The sequence below is a fragment of the Panthera pardus genome, unplaced genomic scaffold (genome assembly GCF_024362965.1).
Source record: "Panthera pardus isolate Hobbes unplaced genomic scaffold, ASM2436296v1 HiC_scaffold_11, whole genome shotgun sequence".
In the NCBI taxonomy this organism is placed as follows: domain Eukaryota; kingdom Metazoa; phylum Chordata; class Mammalia; order Carnivora; family Felidae; genus Panthera; species Panthera pardus.
This window is the reverse complement of record NW_026526666.1, coordinates 97540053-97558166: the sequence shown is the minus strand read 5'-3', so window position 1 is coordinate 97558166 and position 18114 is coordinate 97540053. Positions and strand designations below refer to the sequence as shown.

Genomic DNA, 18114 nt, shown 5'->3' with positions numbered 1-18114 from the left:
AAATACATTTCGTTTCCATTAATTATCCCTTTATTTGACACATGAGCTGATAACCAGTGTGTTTCCCATAATTTGGCTGAAAGATGGAGAGCAGCTGTCAAGTTCATTGTGTCCTAGCCTGGTTTTTATGGCACAGTGGTGACCTGATTTTGTTGTGTGTTGTTATTTGTTGTAATTGAGGTATGGTTGACACAGTGTGACATTAGTTTCGGCTGTACAACCTGGTGATTGGACAGCTCTCCGTTAGGCTGTGCTCGCCACAGGTGTGACTGCCATCTGTCACCACGCAGCGCTTTTACAGGGCCACCGACTATATTCCCTGTGCTGTGCTTGTCTCCCTGTGACTTACTCCTTCCCCAACTGGCATGACATGCTATTCTTAAAAGGTTATCCGAGCACGTCGGTTTTAGCTTTAAGAGACGCACGTGCCACATAGCACTCTTAGCAAGCAAGTGGTTTCAGGAAGCAGGGCCAATAATGATAAGGACTTCTGATTCTAAGGAGGATAAGAATGACTCATCTGGGGAGACTGCTGGCCAGTGCGCTCTTGAAACAGCCAGCCGGAGGACCGGAATAAATGTGAAAGAGGTTCTGTCTGGTTACTGAGAGGTCATAAAATGTCCTTTTGTTTGCAAACATGTTTAAGTGGAAGGGCTCTCGGGTGGATAGCGAATAGGTTAAGATTTTAGCATTTGAGCCTCATACCCGTTTTCAAGCAGGGCTGAAATTTAAGAGCTCGGCTTCAGCCTTCCGTGGTCTTCTGCTTCCCTGTGCTTTAAGTCTTTGTGTGCAAACCTGCCCCCGAGTCAGACAGTTCTTCCTCATGTGTCACTTGTACCAACACATCATTCCCTCGTGGCAGGCCTTCTTTACTTGTGGGCCCCCTCGGTGATTACACAGGAAAAACGGAGCTTAGAAAATCACCGTGCTGGGCACATGTACCGGGAAGCCACGGTAGAATTTCCAGGGATGAGTGGGGAGCATTTTCCTGTTCCACAAAGTTCCTGGAGAAGCCAATTGTGGAAGTGCTGGCTGCATTTCTTAATCAGCACGGCCTCCGTTGTGACAGAAGGGGTTTGACCTCTTTGTCATTTCCGTTTTAGTACACCCGTCCAGTAACGCTTTTCAAGTCCCACTGTTCTGCTTGAATTCATCAAAATAAATGCCTTCTCTGGCTTTTCCAGCTCTTTGGCGCACGGTACCCCCACTCCCTGCCTCCCTCCCCTTTTCCTGTCAGCCCCAAGTCCACTTCCCCATTTCAGGCTTCTGGCTTGAATTAGGCAAAATCTAAAATAGAATTAAATGTGCAATTTCCTCCCGTTCCTCCTGTTCTGCCCCCTGCCTTCTCTGCTCTAGTTTCAGCCGAGGACTTCAGCCCTAACGCTCGGAGGGCTCCGTCTCTCATAACCTGTCTGTAGTCTTGTAGGACCGAAGCCAAACAACTGAATGTGGTTCCAAGAGAAGTAGGGAGCCAAGAAGAAAATGCCACCTTACGCATTTCCGAGAGTACGGTTATGTGACGAAATTGCTGGTGCAACGGTTTTACCACCCCGCTGCAATGGTTATACCTGACGTCGCTTTATCGAGCTTGGGGTGGGGGCTGGTGGGGGAAGAAGCTGGGCTTGTGCACAGGACTTGCAAAGTTTGTACAAAGGGAGGGTAAACGCGCTCTTGCTCAAGCTTTACGGATCTTGCACTTTTGTTTTAAGTGTGACACCCACTTAAAAATATTCTCCTGATTTTTCTCGCATTAGGTAATCCTCAAAAAGGCTTGGCCAACTGGGTTTTTAGGTCTTTATACGGTAAATCAGATTTGACTCTTTGCTTCCGCTTTCTTACCCTTTTTCCGATTGTGCTTAACATGCTTTCCCGTGTTCTCCTTGGTAGACACACCCACGACCTCCGGATTCATCAGCTGCAAGTGAGAGTGAACGGCTGGGAGCAAGTGAGCCCAGTGTCTGTGGACAAAGTCGGGACATTTTTCCGCTATGCAGCACCGGATAAGAATTCCTCTTCCTCTACGGTGTGTGGCTCTAGAATGGGTATTTAGTGGCACCGTGGTGCCCCGGCCACATGCCCTGAAAGCCAGTCAGACAGGTTAAGCCCGTCACTCTGCTCTAGTGAAATCTTGCTCCTCGTTTCCCCTAGCTCTAGCAGGAAGACCTAAGTATATTTTGGGTCAGTCGTAGGCGGTCGTAGTCAATATGTAGGTAAGCCGCCAGTGGTCAATTTCAGCAGAGAAACGAGATCCAAAATCGGCGGGAACGTGTATCACCTCACCTGTGCAGACCCATTTCGTACTCACTTAGCCCGACTGGCAGTGTGCTAATCTGCCGGCCGCGTGTGTACTGGCTCGGCTTGCACGTGCCGTTCTGCTTCCTTTATATACGGCCTTCTTTACATTTCCGTAGTGCTGTTCCTTGATCCTTCTAGTTCTGTGTCTCCACTCTCCTCCCTTCTGGCATAAGGACAGATGTCCACCGTCGTTACTTATTTTCTGATCACACATCCTCTCACACACGCTTGCCCTGACGTGACCCCAGCCTGCAGTCTTTCGGGGTGGCAGGGCCAGCCTGGGCGGTGACGCAGGCGGCCTCCCTGTCTGGGACACGCGGGTAGAGGCTGGCGTTGCAGCTGGCGTGGCCGCCTCAGGGGCTCCCACCCAGGACCCGGTCGTACTTCGGAGGATAACTGCATTTGTTTCGGGGTAGCCAGTGATGAAGAGGAAAGTGCAAAGGCCTCACAGCTTTCCCCATGCTCCCTTATTCATGAAAAATACCCTCCCTCCAAGAACACTGTTCTCTCCCCGCTTCTGCTCTTGTGCCCCGAGTTTCTTAGAAGAGGAAGCCTTCTCTCCGGATTACGTTCCCGCCTAAATTTCCATCTAGTAAGGAAAGGAATCATCCCCCCCGCCCCCCCCCCCCAGATACCTTTCTGTTGTATTGATGTGTCCTGGAGAAATTCCGTGTACATGGAATGGTTATAAAATGAATATTGCCTTTTCCATATCCTCTAAGATGTTTTCTCTTCACGATGGACCACACTTGACTGAGACTATTTAGAAATCCCACCCTTTCAAGCACATTACATTGTCATTGAATTTAACGATGCCTGTCATTTGAGGTCTGCGCTGGCTCTCTGACTTTTGGAATCTTTTCTTAGATTGGCAGCCCAGGCAGCAGAACGAATATTATTCATCCCCAGGTTTATGTGAGTATGGTTTTCCTGTGTCACTGCGTTTATTGACTGTATACACTGCGTTTCAACCATACATAGATGTCCTGATGATCCCAGGACTTCGTGACCTATGTGTGATTGAAACTGACCTTTGTCCTTTTCTGTTAACAATTACCTTCTTTTTATAAGAACCTGCAAGAAAGCGTTTGAACTAACTTGGTATGTTAGACCTAGCGTTAACAGGGGAGGAGGAGAAAACACCCATGTTGTGGTTCAAGGTCCCCTTCTCTTTCTAAGTTAAAATATAAATTAACCCTCTGTGGCTGTATGCATTTCCTAGGTTTTAGTTGCAAGGTCATAAAAGTAAATAAGAATGAAAAATACTAAGATTTTTTTTTTTTTCCCATTTGGCTCTTGAAACATCACCAGAAGATGACATTAAAAAACTCTTTTCATATTTGTGCTTTTACTTTCTTCTGACGGTAGTAGGTTTTGAAATGTGAGATTTCAGGTATGTTTAAGAAGCAGCGGTGTCAAGATTTAAAACTATTTTTCTTGGGCCTTGGCTCTTTCGGGGCTTTGCCAGGCTGGGTCAGCGGAGGCTTTGGTGATGATTTTGGCTGGGATTCTGTCCCTCTGAAAACCCTCCAGAAACTGATAGTTTGTCTTTTCATTGGGCCTTCCTGGAAGTCTTGGTTCAAAACATGGAGGAGCTCTTCATTTTGTTGTTCATTAGTTTGGTTTCCACGTATTGTTTGTTTTAATAAAAAAGTTGGCAATATGAAAAGCTTGGATGTAGTGTCATTTGTTTCTCCGTTAAAAAAAAAAAAAGAAGCACTGTCAGTATGTTCTGGACACTCATTCAAAGAATGGTAGTTGCAGAAACCTTCTCTTTGGTGTACCTGATATGGGGTTTTATACTTTAAAAAAGGAAAAAACTCGGCACTTGATAGTAAAACAAAACGTGTGTTGGATGTGTGAATGAACACATGGAAAAAGAAAGTAGTGGCTGCAACCCAAGACCAAAAATAAATGACTTCCCTCCGCTCTGTTGAGTTTCGGAACCTCGGTGTCCCGTTTGTGAAAGGGTGATTATTGAACAGAGCTGAAAAAGTTGTGAAGAGAGAGAAGTTTGATTTTAAAGCTCTTTGAAATACAAATGTTGCTTCTTCTACAGGCATGCCAACAAATTGTGTATGGGCCTAGAGAGTAATTTTTATGACATTTAGGGGGAAAACGTAATTATTGTTCCTGTGAAAGGCATACCAGTGCAGACAACTCTTTCCCCTACACTCTGTGGATTTTACAAAGACAGGCTCTAATCTCAGAAGACTTCCTTCTGTTTTTCTGTGTGTATTGGGTAGTATCCAGCCCATTGTTAGTGTTGAAGGAGTGTTTCTCGCTTTAATGTTAATCTGAGAGAAAAATACCACAGAAGGTAAATCATCTCATGTTTTTCAAAGTCTTACCTCAGTGTTTCTGAACGTTTGGTTGCTTTGGATGATCTTTACTCCCCTCCAGTAGAGTTGAAAACAAGTGTCGTTCACAGTTTCCATATAAGGGCTGAGGTATAAGAACCCAAGGGCATTAGGGTGATTTCCAGCAGACAGTTTCTTATCAAATTGCAGGAAGCTTGGAAGATTTAATAGGTTATTATGGGTCTTAGTGTCTTTATAATGTGTCTAGAGGCCTCGGACTGATTTTTCTTTGTGATACACTTTGTGACACCGCGTCTGAGTAGAGTATCTGTCTTTTTCTAGAAATGTTTAAGATTGGCTACATTCATGGCGTCTATCTGTAGGATATTCATGCCCATTAAAGATGAGTGGTTTTAGGGTTGAATGACTAATTTCACTGAAGGGTTAGAGTAATAAGATGCTTTTGATTTAGGCATCCTAGTTGGTATTGCTGTATTTTGTGTGCTTTTTCACGAGCACGGCTGTGGTGCTTTTATTCCTGTCTTACAGTTCTCTTCGCTCCCGCCTGTCCGGGTGGTCTTCGCCGTGACGATGGAAGGCAGTGCTCGGAAAGTCATCACCGTCCGGTCTGCCCTCATTGTGAAGAACAGGCTTGAGACACCAATGGAACTAAGACTGGATAGCCCGTCAGCTCCCGACAGTGAGTTTTGACATAGTCTGTCCCCCTTTTATCCTGAGGGAGTCAAACTTTTGGGCGGGAGACCATTCCCCGAAGATGCTGACCCTTGTTTTCTGTGCCAGAGCCTGTGGTGCTGCCTGCCATCATGCCAGGGGATTCGTTTGCTGTGCCTTTACATCTCACTTCTTGGCGGCTACAGGCCCGGCCCAAGGGGTTGGGCGTATTTTTCTGTAAGGCTCCTATCCACTGGACCAATGTAGTGAAGACTGCAGAGGTTAGCAGCAGCAAACGAGAGTGCCACTCTATGGACTTGGACAAAAGCCGGTTCTTCAGGTACGCACAGTACTGGGATGGCATGTCAGTTTTGCTTTTTTTAAAAAAAAATCATTCTGTCTCTGAGGACCCTTAGTGATTCAGTTGTGCTTATTTAAAATCTTAAAGTTCTGGGGCTCCTGGGTGGCTCAGTCGGTTGGGCACCCGACTTCGGCTCAGGTCATGATCTCGCGGTCCGTGAGTTCGAGCCCCGCGTCAGGCTCTGTGCTGACGGCTCAGAGCCTGGAGCCTGTTTCAGATTCTGTGTCTCCCTCTCTCTCTCTGACCCTCCCCTGTTCATGCTCTGTCTCTCTCTGTCTCAAAAATAAACATTAAAAAAAAAATTAATAAAATAAAATCCTAAAGTTCTTTTTTTTTTTTTTTTTAGTTTATTTTTTGAGCGAATGAACAAGCAGGGTAGGGGCAGAGAGAGAGGGGGAGAGAAAATCCCAAGCAGGCTCTGCACTGTTAGCGCAGAGCCCGATGCGGGGCTTGAACCCACGAACCACAAGATCACAACCTGAGCTCAAATCAAGAATCAGACACTCAACCGACCGAGCCACCCAGGCACCCCTAAAATCATAAAGTTCTTATTCCTTAAGTCCTTGTGTTAGAGTTTATAAGGATTCAAGGGTTAATCTTTGGTGGGGGTGGGACTGTTGCTTATCATCTAATATTTATGGGAGAAACCACCAAAACACACATGTAGGATCAGACACTGGCCTGTGTGCATCAGTATAAAGAGAGGACATGTAGAGAGGGAAGAAAAAAATAATACTAGTTCCCATTCCTAAATTGAGAAGCAAAATCCTCGGGTTAGAAGTTTTCATATGATGGATTTCAGAGGAATTTGGAGGAAGGCTCGTGTACCTAGCACTGACTTTCCTTGGGGACCTTGACAAAATTATCTAATCATTTAGACTCCTGTTTGCCCCTTCCAAAGAGAATAAGGAATATGTTTCCAGATTCATTGTTAGATCCTTCTGAACTTAGACTTTAAACTTACCTGGACTAGAGGCTATCAGGTTAGGTTTCTCTGTAGGGAAGTTAGGCATTCATTTAGTGTAAACTTAAGAGGTGCAAGAAGAGTGTAAAGAATTTCAGTATGCCCTTTACCCAGAGTGGCCATTGTTAACAGACTGACAAGGGAGAAATAGGTAAATGCATAGCCATAACGGACTGTTTTCATACTTCTCTGTCAATAATTTGCAAAATAAAAACAATAAAGATACAAAAGGATATGAACGGTGCTGTCAATCAGCTTGTCAAAATTGACATTTATAAAACACTTTTACCAACAACTCCAGATTGTACATTCACATCAACTATGTGTGGAATAGTCCTCAAGAGAGACCATCTACTGGGCCGTAAAACAAAGATCAATAAATATTAAAAGAATTGAGGGATGCCTGGGTGACTGAGTTGGCTAAGCGGCCGACTTTGGCTCAGGTCATGATCTCGAGGTCCGTGAGTTCGAGCCCCACGTCGGGCTCTGTGCTGACAGCTCGGAGCCTGGAGCCTGCTTTGGGTTATGTGTCTCCCTCTCTCTCTGCCCCTCCCCCATTCACACTCTGTTTCTCTCTGCCTTTCAAAAATGAATAAATGCTAAAAAAAAAAAAAAAAAAAAAGAACTGAAACCATACATAGTATATCTCATGATCACAATAGAATTAAAGTGAGAATCAGTAACAATAAGATGCCTCTAAAATCCCTAAATATTTGGAAAATTAAACAGTACATTTCTAGATAACCCAGGGGTCAAGAAAGAAATCACAAAGGATATTAAAAGTATTCTGAACTGGACAATAATAAAAATTAGACATTAAAATGTGGGGGAGGCAGCAAAAGCAGTTCTAGAGAAAAATGTATAGTTGTTTTGTTTTGAGAAATATGTAGCTTTTAATGCTCTTATTAGAAAATAAGGAAGATGTAAAATCGATGTAAGCCTCTACCTTAAGGTAGAAACCAAAATCAATTAGAAATAAATAGAAAAAGGACATGATAAAAATGTGTGGAATTCAAAAAAATAGAAAAATAGAGAAAATCAACAATGTCAAAGTGGCTTTTTGAAAAGATTACTGAATTTGGTAAATGTCTTATAAGACTGATCAAGCAGAAAAGAAAGAAAACACGAATTACCATATAAAGAATGAAAAGAGGAGACATTATTATAGATCCTACAGACATTAAAAGGATTAAAAGGAGATTCTGTGAACAGTTTTGTACAGATAAATTCCACCCTTGAATCCTAGAATGACAAATTTCTTTTTTTTTTTTTTTTCAACGTTTTTTATTTATTTTTGGGACAGAGAGAGAGCATGAACGGGGGAGGGGCAGAGAGAGAGGGAGACACAGAATCGGAAACAGGCTCCAGGCTCCGAGCCATCAGCCCAGAGCCTGACGCGGGGCTCGAACTCACGGACCGCGAGATCGTGACCTGGCTGAAGTCGGACGCTTAACCGACTGCGCCACCCAGGTGCCCCGAATGACAAATTTCTTTAAAAACAAAGATTACCAAAACTGACACAAAGAAGAGATAGACAAATATTTGATAAAGAAATTTAAAATTTTAAAATAATTTATTATTTTTTAAATTTACATCCAAGTTAACATATAGTGCAACAATGATTTCAGGAGTAGATTCCTTAATGCCCCTTACCCATGTAGCCCATCTCCCCCTCACAACCCCTCCAGTAACCCTCTGTTTGTTCTCCATATTTAAGAGTCTCTTCTGTTTTGTCCCCCTCCCTGTTTTTATATTATTTTTGCTTCCCTTCCCTTATGTTCATCTGTTTTGTCTCTTAAAGTCCTCATATGAGTGTAGTCATTTGACACTTGTCTTTCTCTGGCTAATTTCGCTTAGCATAATACCCTCTAGTTCCATCCATGAAGTTGCAAATGGCAAGATTTCATTCTTTTTGATTGCCGAGTAATACTCCATTGTGTATATATACCACATCTTCTTTATCCATTCATCCATCGATGGAAATTTGGGCTCTTTCCATACTTTGGCTATTGTTGATAGTGCTGCTATGAACACGCAGGTGTCCCTTCGAAACAGCACACCTGTATCCTGTGGATAAATACCTAGTAGTGCAATTGCTGGGTCATAGGGTAGTTCTAAGGAAATTTAATTTTTAATAAAAAGCTTTCCCATAATGAAGACTTTAGGCCCATGTGGCTCCACTAGTGAATTCTACCAGACATTTTAGGAAGAAATAATACCAGTTCTAGGTAAACTCTTTCAGAAAGCAGGGGAGGAGGGAACAGTTCTTCATTTATTTTATGAGGCCAGCATATACCTGGTACCCAAACTGGCATAGATATTATTAAAAAAAAAAAAAAGGAACTACAAACTGGTATTCCCACATGAGATGCAAAAATTCCTAACTGTTACCAAATAGGAATCCAGCAAGTGAAGTTTATTCCAGGAATGTAAGATTATTTTCACATTTGAAAATTGATATATGTAATTTACTGTATTAACCTAAAAGACTAAACGAGAAAAACCTATCAGATTATCTCATTAAATGCCAAATAAGCAAAAAGCTTACAACACCCATTTATGCTAATATTCAGCAAACTAGCAACCAAAGGGAATATTACAATCTACTTAAGGGCATTTGTCGTAAACCTACAGCTACCATTATACTTAAACTTTTTTTCCTTGAGATTGAGAACCAGCAACTTCATTTGACATTGCAGTAGCAGTCCTAGCCATTGTAATAGGGACAAATAAGTAAACAAGAAATTGAAAAAGCTTAAAGATCTGAAAAGAACTAAAACTTGTTATATGCAGATGACACAGTCATGTATGTAGAGAACTATGGACTCCATAAGATTATGAGGCCTAATAAAGTTATCAAGATTTCAAGATTTAAGATCAAGATTTAAGATATAGGAATCAATTGTATTCTTATATTCTAGCCATGAACAATTGGAAGTGTAATTTTAAAAAGACACTACTTACAATAGCACCAGAAAACATTAATTACCCAGGAATCAATCTGAGGAATTATGTGCCAGCCTTCAATGCTAGAAGTGACAAAACCTTGCCAAGAGATATTAAAGAAAACCCAGTAACTAAGTGGAAAGATAACAAAGTTCATGGATTGGAAGACAAAATGTTGTTAGGATTTCCATTCTTGCTAAATTGATCTGGAGGTACAACCCAGTTGGCTAGCTGCAGCCCAATCGGCTGTCAACAGAATGATGAATAAATAAAAAATGGTACATTCATATACTGGCATGTGGACAAAATTCTGATACATATAGTAGCATGGCTGCATCTTGTAGAAATTTCATTTTACACACAAAAAAAGCCAGACATGGGGAGTAACCTATACTGTATCATTCCATTTACATGCAATTCAAGAACAGGCTCAACCAATATATAAGTGATAAGTATCAGACAGTGGTTGCTTCTTTCTTAGGAGAGGATATTGCCTGGAAAGGGAAAGGAGGGAACTTTCTGCAGTGAGAGAAAGATTCTATAACGGTGTTGAGTCGTGGTTAACGAGGTATACATATTTGCCAAAACTCACCAAACTGAACATTTAAAATTACACATCTTACTGTATTTTTAACTATATACCTCAGTATAAATGTGTCTGAGATTGAAAACTGCAAATATCCTACTGAATTGTTGAACCGGTTTAGTGTTAAGCTTTCTCATACTCCACTAAGGAAGAAAAATTCAAGTTCTTTATTTAGGCTGATGGTTTTTCCACTGCTTTGTCTTCATAGGTTTTGCGTAGCCATAAAGAAGGAGAATTACCCAGATTATATGCCCTCAAACATATTTTCTGACAGTGCAAAGCAGATCTTCAGACAACCCGGGCATACCATATATCTCCTGCCAACTGTGGTCATCTGCAACTTGTTACCTTGTGAACTTGATTTTTATGTTAAAGGAATGCCAATTAATGGGACATTGAAACCTGGCAAAGAGGTGGCCCTGCACACAGCTGACACATCCCAGAACATCGAATTAGGTAAGGGTTTAGTCAGATAATCATCTGTGGTAACGCTATGGAAACGTCCATGAGTCTTTTGTGATCATTTGGTAAACATTTTAGAAAAATTATCACACATAGGCTATCTCAATAACCGAGCTCAAAGGATTTATGCAGTTGAAATAAAAAAGCTTCTTAGAAAATTACCAAAAGAAAAAACCTGAGCAGATCCAAAAGATTTACAGAGGAAGCACTCAACAGAGCCTTTTTCTTGTGTTGTTTACTTGATGTGATTTCAATGGGAAGTCATTTCATCTTTTCAAACCTTAAGTTTTCCTGACTGTAAAATGTGCAAAATCCTACATCTCTCCTCTTTTCAGGAAAGGAGAAAACATTTGCTCAGTATAGACTGTACTCTGGGCGTCATGTCAAGGGCTTTTATACCCGTCATCTCATGTAATCCTTACAGTGGTTACTTGTCCTGTTTACTGACGAGGAAATTGAGGTCTGGGGTGTTTCATGCACCTGGTGATTTTCACTAGGGGTGGATGAAGTCAAAGTCAAGAATCATTGTATTTGTAGCACTTAAGGATTTGTGGTTTTTTTTTTTTTTTTTAAGTTTATTTATTTTGAGAGAGAAAGTGCACACATGAGCAGTGGAGTGGCAGAGAGAGAGGGAGACAGAGAGTCCCAAGCAGGCTCTGCACTGTCAGCACAGAGCCTGACACGGGGCTCAACCCCACAAACCATGACATCATGATCTGAGCTGAAACCAAGAGTCATACGTTAACTGACTGAGCCACCCAGGCGCCCCAGGACATGTTTTTTTTAAGGTTGTTTTAGACACATTGAAAGGTAATGACGTAGATATTTGTGTCTGTACAGTTTCATGAATGATCTCACTGTGTCACCTCATTGCATTTCACAGTCCCTGTCTCAGCCAGACGCTGTTATCCCCATTTTACAGATGCGGAACCTCACACGCATTGCACTTAGGCAACCTCTTCCACAATGTTTCTTGACCCCTGCGGGAAATGGCAACGTCTCCCCACCGCCCACCCCCACCACTGTGCGCACACCCAGCACTCTTCTCTTCCCAGCCATGCTGCACGTGGATTATGACTTTTAATAACGACCCTGTGACAGACCTACTGGTATTCTCCCCACTTGGCAGATTAGCTTGCCCCACGTTGCACAGCTGGTAAGGACAGACTGGGAATCGGAAGCAAGCCAGTGGAGCTGGAGAATCCTTGACTCTGTTACCCTGTACTTGCCTTTACTGTGTTTGAGGTGCCCAGCTCAGGGCCTGATGAGGAGTAAGCTCACAATAATCATAGCTGTCATTGATAGATTTTTGGTATTTCCATCCTTCTGATTGTGCAGTTCAGACTCTCTCCTGTACCTTCCAGGCCATCTGGTTTGCTTCATGTTTATTCTCGCCCCAGTGCAGGGAAAATGGCCATTCTAATGACATTTTTTGCCAGTGCCATCTATAGTTCTGATTTTTCCAAGAAGTACCCAATTTTGTTTGGCTTTGGACTATTTTGACAAACGAAAGTGAGAAACCAGGAGGACAGTAGCTTGTATCTTCTTCAGGGGTATCGCTGGAGAACTTCCCACTCTGTAAAGAATTGCTCATTCCACCGGGAACCCAAAACTACATGGTAAGAATGCGACTCTACGACATCAACCGGCGGCAGCTGAACCTCACCATCCGGATTGTTTGTCGAGCAGAAGGATCCTTGAAGATCTTCATTTCTGCTCCATATTGGCTGATTAACAAAACAGGTATGTACAGAGGCTGCTCAACTGGGCCTTTGGCGCCGGTCATGGGAATTCAGATTCATTTGCTCCGCTAACCGAGTGGAGCCAATGCAAATAGATGACTTCAACAGCGTAAGCTGCCGAAACTCTCCTGCCTCCATAAGAAGTGCTTCATCATGGTCAAAACTGTCCTTTCAGACAACAAACCGAGCCCACAAAATAAATTCAGTTTTCACCATTTTCCCCTGTGACAATTTTTTTTCCTTTGCCACGTACATCTGCCTTGCATAGACCGGGTGGGATTGATGTAAACTTTCCCCTCCTCCCTAAAGGGTTACCGCTGATCTTCAGACAGGACAATGCAAAGACAGACACTGCAGGCCAGTTCGAAGAGCATGAGCTGGCCCGGAGCCTGAGCCCTCTCTTATTCTGCTACGCGGACAAAGAGCAGCCCAACCTGTGAGTACAGTAATTTATGGAAAGGGGAAGTAAGCTCCTAGGCGAGGGAAAAAATTAGCAAAGGCTCTAGTGTGTCCGTGTAAGTAGAAATATACTGTAGATAACAGTCCTGACTTGGCAGGGGAAGAGAACCATGACCTAATGGGATTTTTTTGGATCTAATTTCTGTGTCATTTGATATTGAAAATAAACCATTTGGTGGGTTGGTAATGAAAGCTAGTTTTATTTTACACGTATTGAAGCAGTTCTATTCGTAACTCTGCCAGTGAGCAGAGCCCCCACGGGTTCCCTTCCCTTCTCTGCCTGGTTTTCTCCTGCACGGAGCCCTCAGCCCAGGCAGCAGAGCTGGCATCAGAGGGGGACACAGCCTGGCTCTTTGGTAAAACAGCCACCCCACTGACCCAGTCCAGGGCGATTTGTGTAAGGGCTCAGGGTCCATCGCTTTTACCCTTGACATAAACGGTGCCATTTCAAGATCTCAGAGCCCTCATCGCATGCTGAAAGGCCGGGAAGAGCACCTGTTGGGAGAGTTAGATGACCTGCCTTTGAGCATGTGGTAGGAGCATGAATTCCCTTTTGTTCTTGGTTTTGACATTCTGCTTTTTATAGGGGTCTTCTAATCTGGAGCCTTCCTCCAAAGAGACATGAGCGCAGGTGATGGCGCTACAGTGCCATTTGCTGTCACAGAGGAGGAGAGATGTGCTGCAGCCTTCCTAGGAAGGCTCGGGGAGCGCTGGGTGCCAGTGGGCGCAGACATGTCTCCCAGGGAGGGCTGCAGTCTCGGTTGGCCCTGGAGTCGGGGGGATTGACCGGGGTGCTAGACATGGTGGGAGACACATACAGCCACTTGGCACGTCGGCAAGCCATGTCTCACACCTTTCCTGAGGGGATTCTGACAGTGTCAGATCTAGGACTTGACATTTGTGACCCACTTTGACGTATCCAGGGAACTCAACAGTTCCCAAAGCATTTCTGCATAGACCATCACCTTTGATTCTCTCAACATCCCAATGGATTCGACAGGGCAGGAAATACTGTTTTACTTTAAGATGAGGAAACTGAGGCTCAGAGAGGGTTACTCGTGCAAGGTTACGTGGCCATTGGTGGTAGACCCGGAACACGTACTCAAGAATTACGTTTCCGGGATCCCTGACAAGACACTGGCCCACGTAACAATGCTTTGCCGTTGTAACAGTACGAGGCCTGAGAAAGAACATACCGTCAGCTGCCTCCTCTCTACTTTTGTGTGTGCAGAACCACGTGTACACTTTTCTCTTACATTCAAGGTATTTTCACAAACCCTTGAAACACCTGCGATAGGAAAGTATCAGTTTGCCTTGAACTCTTGTTTTTCAGAGGAATGAGGTATCGTAGCATTTTCCTTATGCTTTATGCTCATAGAATCCTTGAATCTTCTCCTGGCGTGTCTAGCTATAGATGTCAGCACATTTCATGCGTTGTGGTGCCGTGGCTGCCTCCAAGATAGGGTGTTGCCCGCTGGTTGTTGGCCTGCTGTGTTTGGGAATCGCCCGAGAGTGAGGAGGAGCCAGTATTAGAGTTCCGTTTCGGGTGGTAGCTGTAGCAGTGGTCCCTGATTAGAACAGGTGGATGAGACTTTCCTATGGATGAATACATGTATCTCTGCTTTTCTGCCCCACAGCTGCACGATGCGAATCGGAAGGGGGATTCATCCGGAAGGCATGCCGGGCTGGTGTCAGGGCTTCTCACTGGATGGCGGTAGTGGTGTCCGAGCTTTGAAAGTCATCCAGCAAGGAAACCGCCCAGGGCTGATCTATAACATTGGTGGGTTACATTTGGAGCAGCGGGAGAATCAGAACCATTGGCCGATGACCTCAGGCTTGGAGGAATAAGCTGGCCATACGTTTTGGCCTGGCTGCAAGTGCTGATTTTCTCGTTTGGCATTGGGTCAGGTATCTGTTCTCCGAATGCTAGATTGATATCAACACAGACCTATTCTCCTAGGGATCGCAGGAGCCACGTAAACACTGCCCTTTTGAGGTCTGGGGCTCTGTTTAATTTCAGACTCACCTGTGTTAGGAAAGTATCAGTTTGGCTTGAATCCTTGTTTTTCATGGGAATAATAGGAACACTTAGAATGCTTTTCATCCTCCAACCATTTCCCACGCATTCATTAAAACTTGCAAACCCTCAGAGGGCAAGAAGCATTGTTCACCTTGAAACTGAAGCAGAGAGGTTAAGTGACTTGCCCAGACGCAAAGGGCAAGTCTGGGTCAGAAGTAGGATTCTAATTGGGGTGTATGCATTTGAAGCAGAAAATATAATAAAATGCACTTAGCAGTTATAGTAATTAGAAGCCCGTAAAGTAGCTTAGCTTGTGGAGGTGGAGAGTGGGGAGGGAAGCGGGGAACACTGGTCTGTATGCCTCCTAGCCATCAGGAATGCTCAACTCCAAAGATTTTCTGAAGAGTTAAGCTTGACTTAAATATGTCTCGGGTTTAATACGTTAGCAGCGTACCCTTCCTTTAGTACATAATTTCCAAACACTCAAAGCTCTGTTGAGTGTTGGATGTTGGAAAACCATCTAGAACTGTGCTGCCCATTGAACTCTCTGCAATGATGGCAGTGCTCCATTTCACACTGTCCAGCCCTGCAGTGCTAGCCACACGTGGCCACCAAGCACGCGCGCGAGAGTACATTGCTAAGAAACGTGGTAAGTGTGACCAAGAAATTGAATCTTTCGTTGTACTTAATGGATTTAAGTAGCCGTTCATGATCAATGGCAGCTGGAATTGGACAGTGTAGATATAGTCACTTTATAGAAGGAAGAACTAAGGTGGTATGAAGCTGTTTACCCTGAATCCCATGGAGGGTCAAAGGGTATATTTGTTTGAGGGCATGTTAGCAAGAGCCTCTTCCAAGTCCAGCTTCCTTCTTCTGTTTTTGGAACATGAATTTATATGCATTCTCCCTTGATATGGAAACTGTCTTCTTTAAGGTTGGTATTAAGATTTTTAGTAGAAGAAATAAACTTTCTGTGATCCTCCAGCTGGGGACCCTTCCCTTCCTTTCCCTTCCTTTCCCTTCCTTTCCCTTCCTTTCCCTTCCTTTCCCTTCCTTTCCCTTCCTTTCCCTTCCTTTCCCTTCCTTTCCCTTCCTTTCCCTTCCTTTCCCTTCCCCTTTCCCTCCTCCCTTCCCACATCCCTTCCCTCCTCCCTTCCCTCTTCCCTTCCCTCTTCCCTCTCCTTCTTCCTTCTTTCTTTCCTTTTCTTTTTTTTAAGTTGTGTGTGTGTGTGTGTGTGTGTGTGTGTGTGTGTGTGTGTGTTCGCTGAGGATCATTTTCTGTCCTTTGTCTTTGCATCTGTTTGCTCCTCTCTTGAAGAAGCAAAGGCTGCTTCATGCTGTGTTTGGCTGTCTACTGGGATATCTTGCCCTTGACACAGTTCCTAAAGAAAGATACCAGAGGTTGGCTAGAAGCTGCCAGAAGGGAGGTTGAGGGAGGAATGGAAGTTGTGCCCTTCTGAAGCGGCTGGCACTAAGGGACCACAGAGTTCCTGCGGAGACACAAGTCTCCAGTCAGAAATACGCAGTGAGCACACATAGAAACTTTTATGCGAGGAGTGCTTATTAAAAGTCATTGCGTATGTTTTTTGGAACAATACTGGGATATGAATTTTGTTGTTACACCAAAGAAAGGAATAGAAGGGGCAGGATGGGACTTGGTAATGCCTAGCGTCGTGAGATCTTGGCATGTATTATCATGGAAATTTGTGGAATCTCTCGCTTGAATATTTTTGAAGAATTGGATAGATAGCTAGCTCCCTGTCAGGAATAGTTAAAAGCAAAGTCCCAAGATAAAGAGCCTGGGAGGACCTTGCCAGTTAGCCTTATATGTGCCTCCAAAAAGAAGGATTTTGTACATTTTTATCTTATCAGATAAAGATATTTATTGGGGGGTTGCCAAGGCTATCTAAGATGAAAAAGGAAACAAAAAGCCTGCTTTTTTCTAAAAATTGAGCATTGATACAGTAGTCTATTTTTATAATATCAAATTAAACATATCCTGGGGTGCCTGAGTGGCTCAGTCTGTTGAGGGTCTGACTCTTGATCTCAGCTTAGGTCTTGATCTCACAGTCCTGAGTTCAAGCCTGCGTTGGGCTTCATGCTGGGTGTAAAGCCTACTTAAAGAAAAAAAAAAAAAAAAGAATATATTTGTTGTGGGCAGACTTTGTAGTGGTTGAGATCAGCTAGCTATCAATATAGATTTCTGACAATGCTTTCCTGTCTGTTACAGAAAAAAAACGATAGGGTATATCTCCCTTTTTAAGTATTACTCAGCATTTCTTAGACACAGAATTTCAGACTCTCTTTGTTTTTGTGATTTGCTCAGTCTTTTAGGTAGTTTGAAGCCTTAGGTTAAAGCAACACCAGGTTTTTCAAGCCAGTACAGGTGAATTATGGAGTTAACAGACTGGAATATTTCTATTTGGGGTTATGTTGGGACATTCAGGGAACCTAGTTGTCCTGTCCTAAGACCTCTTCCTTTTTTATGGTTCTTAACACTTGTTGACTGCTGACTACGGTCCTTATGTATGTCTCATCAGAATATGAGCAGGGCTCCTGAGGCAGTGTGCCTGGGTTTGAACCCAGCTGTGCCACTTACTGGCTGTCTGACCTCGTGCAAGTTGCCTAGCTTCCCGTATGCCTTAGTTTCCTCATCTAGAAAGTGAAAAGTGAAAATGCTGACTCAAGACATGTTATGAGAATTAAACGTAGGGCCTTTGGTAGAAACATAGCATACATTAAGAATTCAATAAACAGGTGCCTGGGCGGCTCAGTCAACTGGTTAAAGCATCCGACTTGATCTCAGCTCAGGTCTTGATCTCAGGGTCGTGAGTTCAAGCACCATGTTGGGCTCCACATGGGCATGGCGCCTACTTAAAAAAATTTTCAATAAATATTATTTTTTAAAATTATTTCTAGCTGTAAATATTGCTATCACTGTATAACCCTAGTACCTTGAATATAGTTGCTCTATTTATTGTCTGAATGAATGAATAACTTATCCCACTGAGTTTTGTAGTTTTTAAAATTGTCATCAGAGTTTTTAAGATAATTCCATGCTGTTTCCCTTCTTTCTTCCCTTGGGATCCAATGTTGTGAGATTTCCATCTGATTGATTATGACTTTGTTTTCTTGGCATGTGTTTTGTTTGCTGTTCTATTTTTTCAGTACATGGTAGGTGCTGGAATCATTGAGCTTGTGAATGAGTATATCCTATGATATTTAACTTTATGTCCCAGCTGGGTTCTTGGGCAGCGAGCTAAAAGAAAGTACTAGAGAAGAGTCCTCTGCATTCAGGGCCGTGCAG

At 43.4% G+C, this 18114-nt stretch overlaps 1 protein-coding gene across 1 annotated transcript in view; it reads left to right on the top strand.

The window, feature by feature from the left end:
• The window catches only part of VPS13D (vacuolar protein sorting 13 homolog D), a 257047-nt gene that overhangs the window by 103954 nt on the left and 134979 nt on the right, over positions 1-18114 (top strand). The window contains 8 exon segments of the mRNA XM_019461427.2: positions 1888-2023; positions 3163-3210; positions 5145-5295; positions 5397-5607; positions 10333-10580; positions 12138-12329; positions 12638-12764; positions 14425-14567. Of these exon segments, the coding sequence (XP_019316972.2) occupies positions 1888-2023; positions 3163-3210; positions 5145-5295; positions 5397-5607; positions 10333-10580; positions 12138-12329; positions 12638-12764; positions 14425-14567 (1256 nt within the window).